The sequence below is a fragment of the Ascaphus truei genome, chromosome 3 (assembly GCF_040206685.1).
Source record: "Ascaphus truei isolate aAscTru1 chromosome 3, aAscTru1.hap1, whole genome shotgun sequence".
Lineage (NCBI taxonomy): Eukaryota > Metazoa > Chordata > Amphibia > Anura > Ascaphidae > Ascaphus > Ascaphus truei.
Genome location: NC_134485.1, coordinates 356,185,953 through 356,198,531, shown reverse-complemented (window position 1 = coordinate 356,198,531; position 12,579 = coordinate 356,185,953). Strand labels below are relative to the sequence as shown.

The 12,579-nt window shown below is 43.4% G+C and overlaps 1 protein-coding gene across 4 annotated transcripts in view; it reads left to right on the top strand.

Annotated features, from left to right (window-relative positions):
• The first annotated feature begins 238 nt into the window (after positions 1–238).
• Positions 239–12,579, top strand: part of NEK5 (NIMA related kinase 5) — a 64,982-nt gene continuing 52,641 nt past the window's right edge. For 3 of the 4 annotated variants that reach the window (XM_075592009.1, XM_075592008.1, XM_075592006.1), the window contains exons 1-4: positions 239–346; positions 4,297–4,436; positions 9,353–9,449; positions 10,461–10,558. In XM_075592009.1, coding sequence (XP_075448124.1) covers positions 4,320–4,436; positions 9,353–9,449; positions 10,461–10,558 — 312 coding nt within the window. In that variant the 5' untranslated portion in view covers positions 239–346; positions 4,297–4,319. Of the gene's footprint in view, positions 347–484; positions 664–4,296; positions 4,437–9,352; positions 9,450–10,460; positions 10,559–12,579 lie in introns of those variants that run through there. The other variant, XM_075592007.1, reaches the window with a different exon arrangement.

Sequence of the window (12,579 nt, the reverse complement as noted above, 5' to 3'; positions counted from 1 at the left end):
GATGCCGAGAAGTCATTGTTTACCTTTCTCACACAAGTTGTTTTCAGGTTCCAAATCTACAGTCACTTTGCATTTGATATAATACATGTGTCAGCAGTGTTTTATAAACACACAGGTACAATAAAACACTGGCATCAAAAACATGACTTAAGTTGTGCATCAACGACTTGCCCTTTCTTTCAAGAGGAGGGGCAGGTGAGTGCTAAAGGTGTAGGACTACATGTCCCACAATGCACCTCGGAGGTCATGTGCTCCAAGGAAGGCAGATCACCGCTGTGCTATCCTCCTGGCGTGTGGTTACCTAGGAGAAGGGGCAGAGAGGCTGCTAGGAGCAGCGCTCCGAGCAGTGAGTATCACTGGTGCTGCTGCTGCTGCATGGGGTGACTGATTGCTGCTGTGGGGATCAGGGGCTCGGGGTGGCAGGGGAGGGAAATGGAGGAGTTTGTCTTTGCTGTTTGCGTCTTGTCTCCATAGTAACACGGAGGAGGGGCGAGGAGAAGCCCAGCTACATTATTATATCAATGCGTGTCCATTACAGTCTGTGAGACGGTTGGTGCTCAACAGTAATGAAACTGACCCGACATCAAGGAGACTGTGAACATTAGTGACAGGCCTGATCTGGCAGAAATGTGGAAGCTGTCACCTCCCATTTACATGCATTGGGTAGGGGGCTGCACTGTGATTGACATGCATTGGATAGGTAGGGGGCTGCACTGTGAGTGACATGGATGGGGTAGGTAGTGGGCTGCACTGTGATTGACATGCATTGGGTAGGTAGGGGGCTGCACTGTGATTGACATGCATTGGGTAGGGGGCTGCACTGTGATTGACATGCATTGGGTATGTAGGGGGCTGCACTGTGATTGACATGCATTGGGTAGGTAGGGGGCTGCACTGTGATTGACATGCATTGGGTAGGGGGCTGCACTGTGATTGACATGCATTGGGTAGGGGGCTGCACTGTGATTGACATGCATTGGGTAGGTAGGGGGCTGCACTGTGATTGACATGCATTGGGTAGGTAGGGGGCTGCACTGTGATTGACATGCATTGGGTAGGGGGCTGCACTGTGATTGACATGCATTGGGTAGGGGGCTGCACTGTGATTGACATGCATTGGGTATGTAGGGGGCTGCACTGTGATTGACATGCATTGGGTAGGTAGGGGGCTGCACTGTGATTGACATGCATTGGGTAGGGGGCTGCACTGTGATTGACATGCATTGGGTAGGGGGCTGCACTGTGATTGACATGCATTGGGTAGGGGGCTGCACTGTGATTGACATGCATTGGGTAGGGGGCTGCACTGTGATTGACATGTATTGGGTAGGGGGCTGCACTGTGATTGACATGCATTGGGTAGGAAGGGGGCTGCACTGTGATTGACATGCATTGGGTAGGTAGGGGGCTGCACTGTGATTGACATGCATTGGGTAGGTAGGGGGCTGCACTGTGATTGACATGCATTGGGTAGGGGTCTGCACTGTGATTGACATGCATTGGGTAGGTAGGGGGCTGCACTGTGATTTGACATGCATTGGGTAGGGGGCTGCACTGTGATTGACATGCATTGGGTATGTAGGGGGCTGTACTGTGATTGACATGCATTGGGTAGGTAGGGGGCTGTACTGTGATTGACATGCATTGGGTAGGGGGCTGCACTGTGATTGACATGCATTGGGTAGGGGGCTGCACTGTGATTTGACATGCATTGGGTAGGGGGCTGCACTGTGATTTGACATGCATTGGGTAGGGGGCTGCACTGTGATTTGACATGCATTGGGTAGGGGGCTGCACTGTGATTTGACATGCATTGGGTAGGGGGCTGCACTGTGATTGACATGCATTGGGTAGGGGGCTGCACTGTGATTGACATGCATTGGGTAGGTAGGGTGCTGTACTGTGATTGACATGCATTGGGTAGGTAGGGGGCTGTACTGTGATTGACATGCATTGGGTAGGGGGCTGCACTGTGATTTGACATGCATTGGGTAGGGGGCTGCACTGTGATTTGACATGCATTGGGTAGGGGGCTGCACTGTGATTTCACATGCATTGGGTAGGGGGCTGCACTGTGATTGACATGCATTGGGTAAGGGGCTGCACTGTGATTGACATGGATTGGGTAGGGGGCTGCACTGTGATTGACATGCATTGGCTAGGTGGCTGCACTGTGATTGACATGCATTGGCTAGGTGGCTGCACTGTGATTGACATGCATTGGGTAGGGGGCTGCACTGTGATTGACATGCATTGGGTAGGTAGGGGACTACACTGTGGCAAAAGATGTGTGAGGACCATACTGGCCAACTCTAGCTTATCATGTTATTTCTCCCTGACACATGTGACCTCAATCCAATAACAGTCAATGGAAGATAAGGAAATATTCCTATTTTTGTTTTTTTAATGATTAAATCTCCTTAAAAGTTGGTTCATATATTGTCGAGTATGGTAGGGACTACAATGTACTTAGGAGAATCGTTGGTGCTGAAAGGCGCAGAGGTATTGAGGAGTACCTTTTTTTTATTTATTTTTTTTATTTAATTTGGGTGCCAACATTTCTATAGGTGACCTGACTTCTTATGAATTATTTTACTACCAAAAATTCAACCCGTCATAGCAAGAGATGGAAGTGGGGATGTCCTCTTAAAGCCTCTTAACATGGATAAGTCCTGGTTCCTTCAACTTTGAATCCAGGACTGAATTGGTCGAGGGGCAGTTTAATGTAGAATGATGTTATTTTGCTTCCTTGTCATTCAAAATACATTCACAGAAATGACCTTCAGAACTCAGCTCTGCTTACTCACAGCCAACAGCAGAGGACACTAGAAGTCCATCAGACTGTTTTAGATATGACCAGGGATGCTCAAGTCCAGTTGTTGGGGGACAATCAGGCCAGTTTTGAGGGCAATGCGTACGAAGCAGAGCGTTTTCCTGATAATTAAGGCTAGATTTCATTGATCACGTGTGCTTATCTTTAGAACATGGTCTGTTGGTGGGCCTCATAGACTGTGCTAGAGCATCCCTTAATTATTGCCTTAAAACAGCAAAACGTGACATCTTACATGTGTATTTTGAAATAAATCAGTTTGTAGTATTAGATAATACTTACCGAATTTATTATTATTATTATTATTATTAAACTTGTAATGCCATTTTTAATTCGTTTTCAAGCATCCTCTGATTTCTATAGCAGGTTTTAGCCCACGTCACAAGCAGTGCAAGATGTTTGCAACACTTTTCTGTTTGTGATAATTTGTTGCCAATATTCCCAGCAGTTTGTGCTGTAAACTGTAACAATAGATAATGTTACTTTAATAATATAAGAATACATTGTAGTTGCTGAATTACACTGAACGATTGATTGAAATTGAAAGGAGGCCATTATGGTAGGCACACAATCAGGATTTATAACAGGAGCACCAAACGATTGCCAGCTTAGGTAAGAATGTAGGATTATACATTGTCACATGCCTTACATATACAAATAAGAAGGAAAAAAAAGGGGGGGAATGTAGCATTGCTGCTTTAGGGTAAGGCCACAGTGGGGGCGCCTGTGCCCTTCTCCCGAGCGATCTGTGGACTTTATATTGCTCACGACGGGGAGTCATGGCGGAGGCGCGCCCATGACGTCACGAGGCTGGTTTGCCCTCATTGGCTGAACCGCCTCCGTGACGTGGCCAACGCTCGGCCGCCAAGCCAAAATTCTTGTCTTTTAAAAATGTGGTCGCGCCATCACGCTTGATCGTGCACATGCGGACTATGGCCAGCCCCATAGAGGGCCGTCTCTTGTTGTCGTCGCGATCACTGTGGACGGGTCCTTAATTTGCTAACTGCCCTTGAATGGGCCCTGGGTGTTTTCGTACTGTTTAGTAAATCTGGGTTATGTGCTGTAGCTGCATCCTTAGTATTTTGTTATGTCTGCTTGCGACCAGAACAGAAATGGTAGGCGCTCCACTGCTGTTCTCGTCACCGAGGGCCTTGTTGTAGAGGCCGAATTGCTACCCTGAGTAGTCCCACCATCATGTTTCCTGCACGAGAGAGAGACCTGTTGATTTAAAAAGATACTTTTTACTTGTTAAAAATGTCCCTGCTATCAGCTCACTTTTGCAAAAGAGGCCGTTCTTAGAACTAGACCCTCATATTTCCATATTGTTATATGCTGGCATGTCTTACTGCAATGTTTGCACTTTACTAGGGGGAACCTCTGATACATTCTCAGTACTTAATATTGCATTCAGAAACGATTTAAATATATTCTTGATTGTTTTGTGAAGTCATTCTTTTTTGTTTCAGACATAACCCAATAGAAAAATACAATGGATAAATATGATATCATTAAGATGATTGGGGAAGGAGCTTTTGGAAAAGCATTTCTTGCAAAAGGAAAACCAGATAACACCCAATGTGTAATAAAAGAGATAAACCTATCAAAGGTAAGATATATGTTTCTTTTTAAAATTACATTATTTCTTACCATTAACTTGTCTTTTGTTGCGTTTAAAAAGTTTTTTAAATGAGGCTATGTACAGTATCTACCTATATGGAGCCTGTATTTATTTATTTATAAAATATTTTACCAGGAAGTAATACATTGAGAGTTACCTCTCATTTTCAAGTGTGTCCTGGGCACAGAGTTAGGACAAATAATACATGGTTACAAATACAGTTACATAAATGAACAGGGTATACATTATATACAAGACATTGCATGCACAGTTAAAGAAAATATATATTATGGGCGAATGAAACAGTTACAGACCAGATTAAAGTGTGAGACAGCCTTAGATTTGAAAGAACTTAAACTGGTGGTGGATGTGAGAGTCTCTGGTAGGTTGTTCCAGTTTTGGGGTGCACGGTAAGAGAAGGAGTAAAGGCCGAATACTTTGTTGAGCCTTGGGACCATGAACAGTCTTTTGGAGTCTGATCTCAGGTGATAGGTGCTGCATGTGGTAGGGGTGAGGAGCTTGTTCAGATAGCTGGGTAGCTTGCCCATAAAGAATTTAAAGGCAAGACAGGAAAGATGAACTTTGCGCCTAGACTCTAGTGATGACCAATCTAGTTCTTTGAGCATTTCGCAGTGATGTGTGTTGTAGTTGCATTGGAGAACAAAACGACAAATTGAATTGTAGAGGGTGTCAAGTTTGCTAAGGTGGGTTTGAGGTGCCGTGCCATATACTATGTCTCCATAGTCAATAATTGGCATTAGCATCTGCTGTGCGATACGCTTTCTGACCAGGAGACTTAGGGAGGATTTGTTCCTGTAAAGTACCCCTAGTTTGGCATAGGTCTTGGTTGTCAGGGTATCAATGTGCATCCCGAATGTTAAGTGGGAGTCAAACCATAAGCCCAGGTATTTAAAACTAGTGACAGGGGTTAGGGTGGTGTTAGCGTTGGTTCTAATCTGGAGCTCAGTCGCTGGAAGCTTTAGAATTTTAGTCTTGGTCCCAAATATGTATGTTCCTTTGCTGCCATAAGGAACAGCAGCAATATCCCCAATCGCAAAAAAAAAATGAAAATATTTCACATACTTCACTAAATGGCTCTTATTACCCCAGAACGTTGAGTCTCACTGTTACCCTGGTGTTAGCCCTTTGGTGAAATATTTTCTATTTTTTTACATTGGGAATATTTTTAATAGCTTTATTTATATTGTTTTCTGTGTGCATGCTTTTTATAGATTGCAATAATATATTATATGCTAAATAGCCAAAATTGTTTTCAGCACTTAAAGTAGAAAAGTACAGTGTACTTGGGACTGCACTAGATTCCCCAAGGAAATGATGTCCAAAATGTCAGATTAAAACATAAAATGTAATTAGATAAACAATTTAAGATATCACAATAACATAAAGGAAAAAAAATCGTAAACAACATTTGAAAAAATGATATCAAGTATAAGACAACAAAGATGAAAAATGGGGAAAAAAATACTTACCCACAAAGTTTTGTAGCCATGAAGCAAAGGCAAATATGCAAGGGGAGTTATGGAACATGAGATCCAAGGATTGGGGTAAACTAAATAACAAGAGGAAGCTGTGTACTAACAGTCACTGGTGGGTACAAGGGTACGGCAAGAACAAAGGGTAAATAAAAAGAGGCAATAAGGGCGGCAACGCTTCAGGGAAACCCTTTCTATTAGCCCATTCCCACTGATCTCTAACATATTAACTCCCCTCCAATCCAACTCCATAACCCCCCTCCTCCAATCCAACCCAATCACCCCCCCCCCCCTCCCCATCCAACAAAATAACCCCCTGTCACGGGAGACCAGTACTTTTACACCGAAACCACCGGGATCACTAGCACCAGACAGGCCAAAGTTGTTGAATAAAATACGGTTTATTCTGGCATGCCAGCAGACAAAGCAAAGATGTACAAAACAAGATACAATACCAACTGGGGGCCTGGGGAGTAGACTCTGGCCTCGCTAGGTGCAGGGGCCATGCTTCAAGAAGGCTTGTCCTGTCCGCTTCTCGTCCAGGATATCAGAGTGCTGATCCCACAGCAGAGCCTCTGACATGTATCTCCAGCTGGTCACTTTAAAGGTCCAAACTTCTTCACAGAATGTTTCTGTCTCTCAGATGCTCTCCACACTCCTTCCCAGAGTGTCTCTCTCAGATAGTCCTCTGGGGGAATCCCCACACTCCTTAACAGAGTGTCTCTCCCTCTGTTAGGCTGAGTCCCCAGTCTTCACTGTGGCACGCGTGCCCGGCGGGGGTGGGGGCGGCGCGTGCACAGCGCTACACCGCGATAGGCGGTCTGAGGGGAGAGGGAAGGTTTGCGACGGGAGGGGGCGTGGCTGTGGGTTTGCGGGGGCGTGGCCATGACGTCCCGCGGTTGGTTCGCCCTCATTGGCTGAACCTCCGGAGGTGGCGTGGCCACGCCTCCGTCACAGATGTTAATTTCAAATTCCCCTGCCTGCCTGAAAACCTGTCGCGCACCGCTGGGGAAAGGTGCGCGACAAGGTAGGGACTGGGACCGGCCTGACTGGGTGGGCGGGGCTTGATAGCACAGCACGCTGAGGCGTGCGCTGTAGAAGTGACTGGGGCCGCCCCCTTAGCCTCTCTGAGGGAATCTGAATTATCTGACCGTTCTGTTCTGACTGACAGATTAAATCTGTCAGTGGTGATATTGGATACCGAGGCTTGAGCCTCATTACTCCAAGTTCTCTTGTTGAGTGTATTGTCGCACTCTTTAGGAAGCTTCTTGATCTGTGTTACTTGCCACAGTTGAGTTGGTTTCACAGGGTCAGCGCTGTGATGGGTCATGGGTAGCAGTCAAATGGGTTTGCAGAGATCGCAGCAAGCTTCTGAATTCTCTGATCAGCAGCACCCCTTATATAGCCCTCTGTTGCTATCCTTTCCATGGGAGGGGCTGCTGGCCAATCAGAGCAAACCTGATTGTCCCCTCTTTCACACTCACCAAATGTCTGTAACACCTCCACGCTCCCAACCATTGTCTCAATACACATGCAAATCACATTACAGGTCTGCTATCTTAGAAATGAGTCCATACAGTCACATAATCCAATTTACACTTTACAGGGCTGACTCCCAAATCACATCACAGAATATTGCCAGCTTTGCTAAACGGGGGGAAGGATTGTCACAGGGAATAAAGAATACAGGCTTTGAAATACATTCTCACATAGTGCATTATATATTCCCTAGTCAAAAAATAACTAGAGGTCCAGCACTCTCTGACTCATAGAAAGTCCATAAAACTAGGTGTATGCAAAAAAAGTAAATAATTTAATATATGCACAAGATAATGTAGCACAACTTGGAGTAATGCGGTGCAAATGAATAAACAAACATGGTGGTAGGGATGACAATACACAGGGATAGGGAGTGGGATAGACACTAGGCAAGGAGAGTGGGGACAGCACAAATGGGGGCAGGGTAATCAGGGGGCAACTTTTCGGGGGGAGACCCATTCCTCAGGCCCATTCCCTCAGGTCTATAAAGACCACAAGGCACTTCCCTTAACCCTGACACCCCAGCCACCCGAGCAGCACTCAATTATCACAACAAATTAAATTTGAAAGCTCACATGGGCAAAGTCCTGAGTATACCAGAGTACATATGCAATAAGAAAAAAATGAGTCAAACCATCCGGTTCACGGACAACAAGCCTCTCTTTCTCCTCTCCTTTCCCTGGCGGGCTGCTGCAGAGGGAGAAAGAGAGACTTGTTGTCAGTGAACCGGATGGTTTGACTCATTTCAAATAAAAGAATGCTCAGTATATTACCACTCATTAAAAACGGCATTGAGTTAAATTTAAAGAAGAAAAAAAATAAACAGTCGCTATTATCTAATAGTACAGAACAGATGTAATAAAATAAAGCCATGTTCGATTTCACGTTTTTCTGATTTTAATATCACTGGATCCAGGGGGTTCCCTGGATTTATAACATTGCGCAGCTCAGGTAACAACCAAATGGAAGGATTGCAGCTTCATTTTTTCAAAGAATGCAGATGTAACTGGAGCTTAAAGGCATCAATCAGAAGGTCTTTGTTTATTTAAGAAAACTATTTATTTATTTTTATATATATATATATATATATATAAAATTGGGAGACAAAGTTTTAATAGTAATATTTCTAGTATAGGTAATATTATTAAAAGTATCTCTCCTGATCCTAAAGTGATGCATTTGTTCTCCAATGCAACTATAACACACATCACCGCGAAATGCTCAAAGAACTAGATTGGTCATCACTAGAGTCTAGGCGCAAAGTTCACCTTTCCTGTCTTGCCTTTAAATTCTTTATGGGCATGCTACCCAGCTATCTGAACAAGCTCCTCACCCTTACCACATGCAGCACTTATCATCTGAGATCAGACTCCAAAAGACTGTTCATGGTCCCAAGGCTCAACAAAGTATCCGGCCGTTCCTCCTTCTCTTACCGTGCACCCCAAAACTGGAACTACCTACCAGAGACTCTCACATCCACCACCAGTTTAAGTTCTTTCAAATCTAAGGCTGTCTCACATTTTAATCTGGTCTGTAACTGTTTCATACGCCCATAATATATATCTTCTTTAACTGTGCATGCAATTTCTTGTATATAATGTATACCTGATCATTTATGTAACTGTATTTGAAACCATGTATTATTTGTCTTAACTCTGTGCCCAGGACATACTTGAAAACGAGAGGTAATTCTCAATGTATTACTTCCTGGTAAAACATTTTATAAATAAAATAAATAAATAAACTCATGTAAGGCTCTTCTTTTTCACTCTCGTGCCAGTTTTCTAAATGGTAGAAACAACCAACATGAACAAAGGTTGTGAGAAAATGAACAAAATGTGTTTTTCATTTGTAATCTCATTTTTACTGTAGATGCCATTAAAAGAAAAAGAAGCTTCTCACAAGGAAGTTACCCTTCTGGCCAAGATGAAGCACCCAAATATTGTGACATTGTTCACCTCTATAGAAGGTTTGTTGCTCTCTTGTTGAAGAAAAGTAAATTCGCACCATATGTAATTAATTGTCAACACAATGGAAAGAATTTCCAAAAAATCTGAGTTATCTCACCAGCCCACTAAGTAGCTTCAAATAATAGTGGATCTGTGCCTGGTATCAGAAGATCTGCATTTATTAACCAATGGGGCAAAGCTTCTTGGCTGCATTGTAGAAATACTTATGCAGTAAGATATAAGAAGGTCCAAAGAAATTATGCTTGCTCTGCACTACTTAAGAAGTAAGTAGTGCATCTGAGGAAGGGACCTGGGTACCCCAACATTTTGTGCAGCCCTCATCTCTTGTACTGTATTTTCAATAAATAGTCCAATTGGACCTTTTATTCTGGATGTGGGCACCTGTCTTCACCGTTTGTATATAAGATATAGGAAGGGGGAAAAGCTTGCTCAATCTCAAATAAATCCTTAAAAAAAAAAAAAAAAAGGAAAGCGGAACTGTAATTTATACATAAAAAGTAACAATAATCTGAGTGTGAAAATATGAAAGTTGTGGTACTTCATATCTCCTAATACCATCATACTTCGACCACCTGGTATTATAATCAATGTTGTTTCAAGGTGTTAAGAAATATTCTACATACATCTCTAAAATTTATAGGGAGAGTCAACTTTCCCTAAAATAGATTTCCATAGAAAAATGTAGTATAGAAATGTTTATAGCTTTTATTGATCCAGGAAAAATGACGTTATTTGCAGGCTGTATAACCTTACATTTAGGTGACATAAATAATAGGCATTTAATGATATCCTTCGTTACGGTCCTTCCCAATTCTTTCTCCTGAGAGAAGTCTTCTTATATGGTCAGAAGAACCTACAGTGACGGATCTTGAAAGCTCATCTACACAAAAAATGTACTTAATATATTTCTCATTCTGTCTTTTTTATTAGTTTTTAATTACATAGATAGAAATAAAATATAAAGCTGGGATCAAGTGAATACAGGCAACAATTGAATATTTTATTTCCAGAAAAGTATAAGCTTTATATTGTGATGGAATACTGCGATGGTGGGGATCTGATGAGGAGGATAAACATGCAACGGGGAGTACTGTTTGAGGAGGACCAGGTAATTACTACTTGTATTTATTTTTATTTACACATGTATTACTACTGTGAAGCGCTATGTACATTAATGGCGCTATATAAATAAAGACATACAATACAATACAATACAATACAATACAATTTACACAGTGGCCAAAAAAAAGTTTGTGTAAACCACTTAGAATAAGATCTAATAACATTTTAGGTTTGAAATATGTGAAAATGCCAAGTCCTAATAACAGATAAATATAACTTGATCAAACAAATGACACAAAAACATGATACTTTTTCAACATTTATTTATGCACAAATGATTAAACATTCAATATCCATGTGTGAAAAAGTATGTGAACCTTTAGATTCACTTGGTGGCACCCCCTTGAGCAGCAATAACTTCATCTAAGCGTTTCCTGTAACTGCTTGTCAGTCTCTCACATCGGTTTTAGGAATTTTGCCCGTTCCTCCTTACAGAACTGGTTCAACTCAGTGATATTTGAGGGCTTCCTTGCTTGGACAGCTCACTCCAGGTCCTCACACAACATTTCAATGGGGTTTAGGTCCAGACTTTGACAAGGCCATTCTAAAACGCACAATTTCTTCTTCTGCAGCCATTTTTTTGTAGATCTGCTTGTATGTTTAGGATCATTGTCTTGCTGTATAACCCACTTTCACTTAAGCTTCAGCTCACAGACAGATGGTCTGACATTCTCCTCTAGAATCTTCTGATACAGTGCAGAAAATCATGGTTTTATCAATGATGGCAAGCCGTCCAGGTCCTGAGGCAGCAAAGCAGCCCAAAACCATCACACTTCCACCACCATGCTTAACAGTTGGGATGAGGTTCTTCTGTTCGAATACAGTTTTGGTTTTCACCAAACATTGCTCATTGAGGCCAAAAAGTTCTACCTTTATCTCGTCTGTCCAGAGAACATTGTTCCAGAAGGTTTGTGAATGTTCTATGGCACACATCCGATGGCAGCAATGTTCTTTTTAGAGAGTAGTGGTATCCTCCTTGCTATCCTTCTGTAGCCAGGGTCCCTCCGGTCCCCGTCTCCCGGTTTCTTTTCCCCTTGCATGTGTGCTGCTGTGGGGGCTCCCGGCGACCTCAGTGACAGGGCGCCGCCATCTTTGTGTTCACACATGCGTACAGTGTTATGTGATATCACCGGTGCCAGTTGCATGTGGTGATCGTGGCCTGCGTCTGGGCTCAGACAGGCTCTACTGCAAGAGACATTCTGTGGGTGAGACGCCTGTTCCTGCGTCAGACCATTTTTGAAGAGCTTTACAACCGGACATGGACGTGTCCGGGCAGGTATCGATAAGTGCACCAACTATACACACGTGAGCAGCGCTGCCACACATCTGGGTGGGGGTCCAAGACACTGGTGCCGAGCACCCGATTATTGTGGGCACTGTATGGTTGTGTTACTATTGGGCGGAGAGGCCAAGGGCCTTAACCAAGGGGATATTGGTGCCCTTGCACCCAATGTATGTTTTGTTATGCATAGAGCTGTTGATACTCTATATTATGAAACTGTGTGTTATGTTACTGATCCCTATAGTAAACCCTTTTAGCCATAACCTTTGGTGTGGGCTGGTTACTTTATGGATGTTCCTATGTGAGGGCCATTCTACACTCCTAGAATCTCACATAGGTGGAGGCGCTGATTGAAGAAACATTCCAGAGAAGCACCCCAGGTTCCCATCAGCAGAGGCTCAGGCCTCCTGTGAACCTGCAGGTATACGCACCATACCTGGTAACATATAGGTTCCCCCTCACATGCACACTATATGCGATTGGGGGTGGGGGAATACCCGTTACACTTCTATGAACACCATTCTTTGTAAAGCTTCCAGTGACTGAGCTCCTGATTAGAACCAACGCTAACACCACCCTAACACCTGTCACTAGTTTTAAATACGTGGGCTTATGGTTTGACTCCCACTTAACATTCGGGATGCACATTGATACCCTGACAACCAAGACCTATGCCAAACTAGGGGTACTTTACAGGAACAAATCCTCCCTAAGTCTCCTGGTCA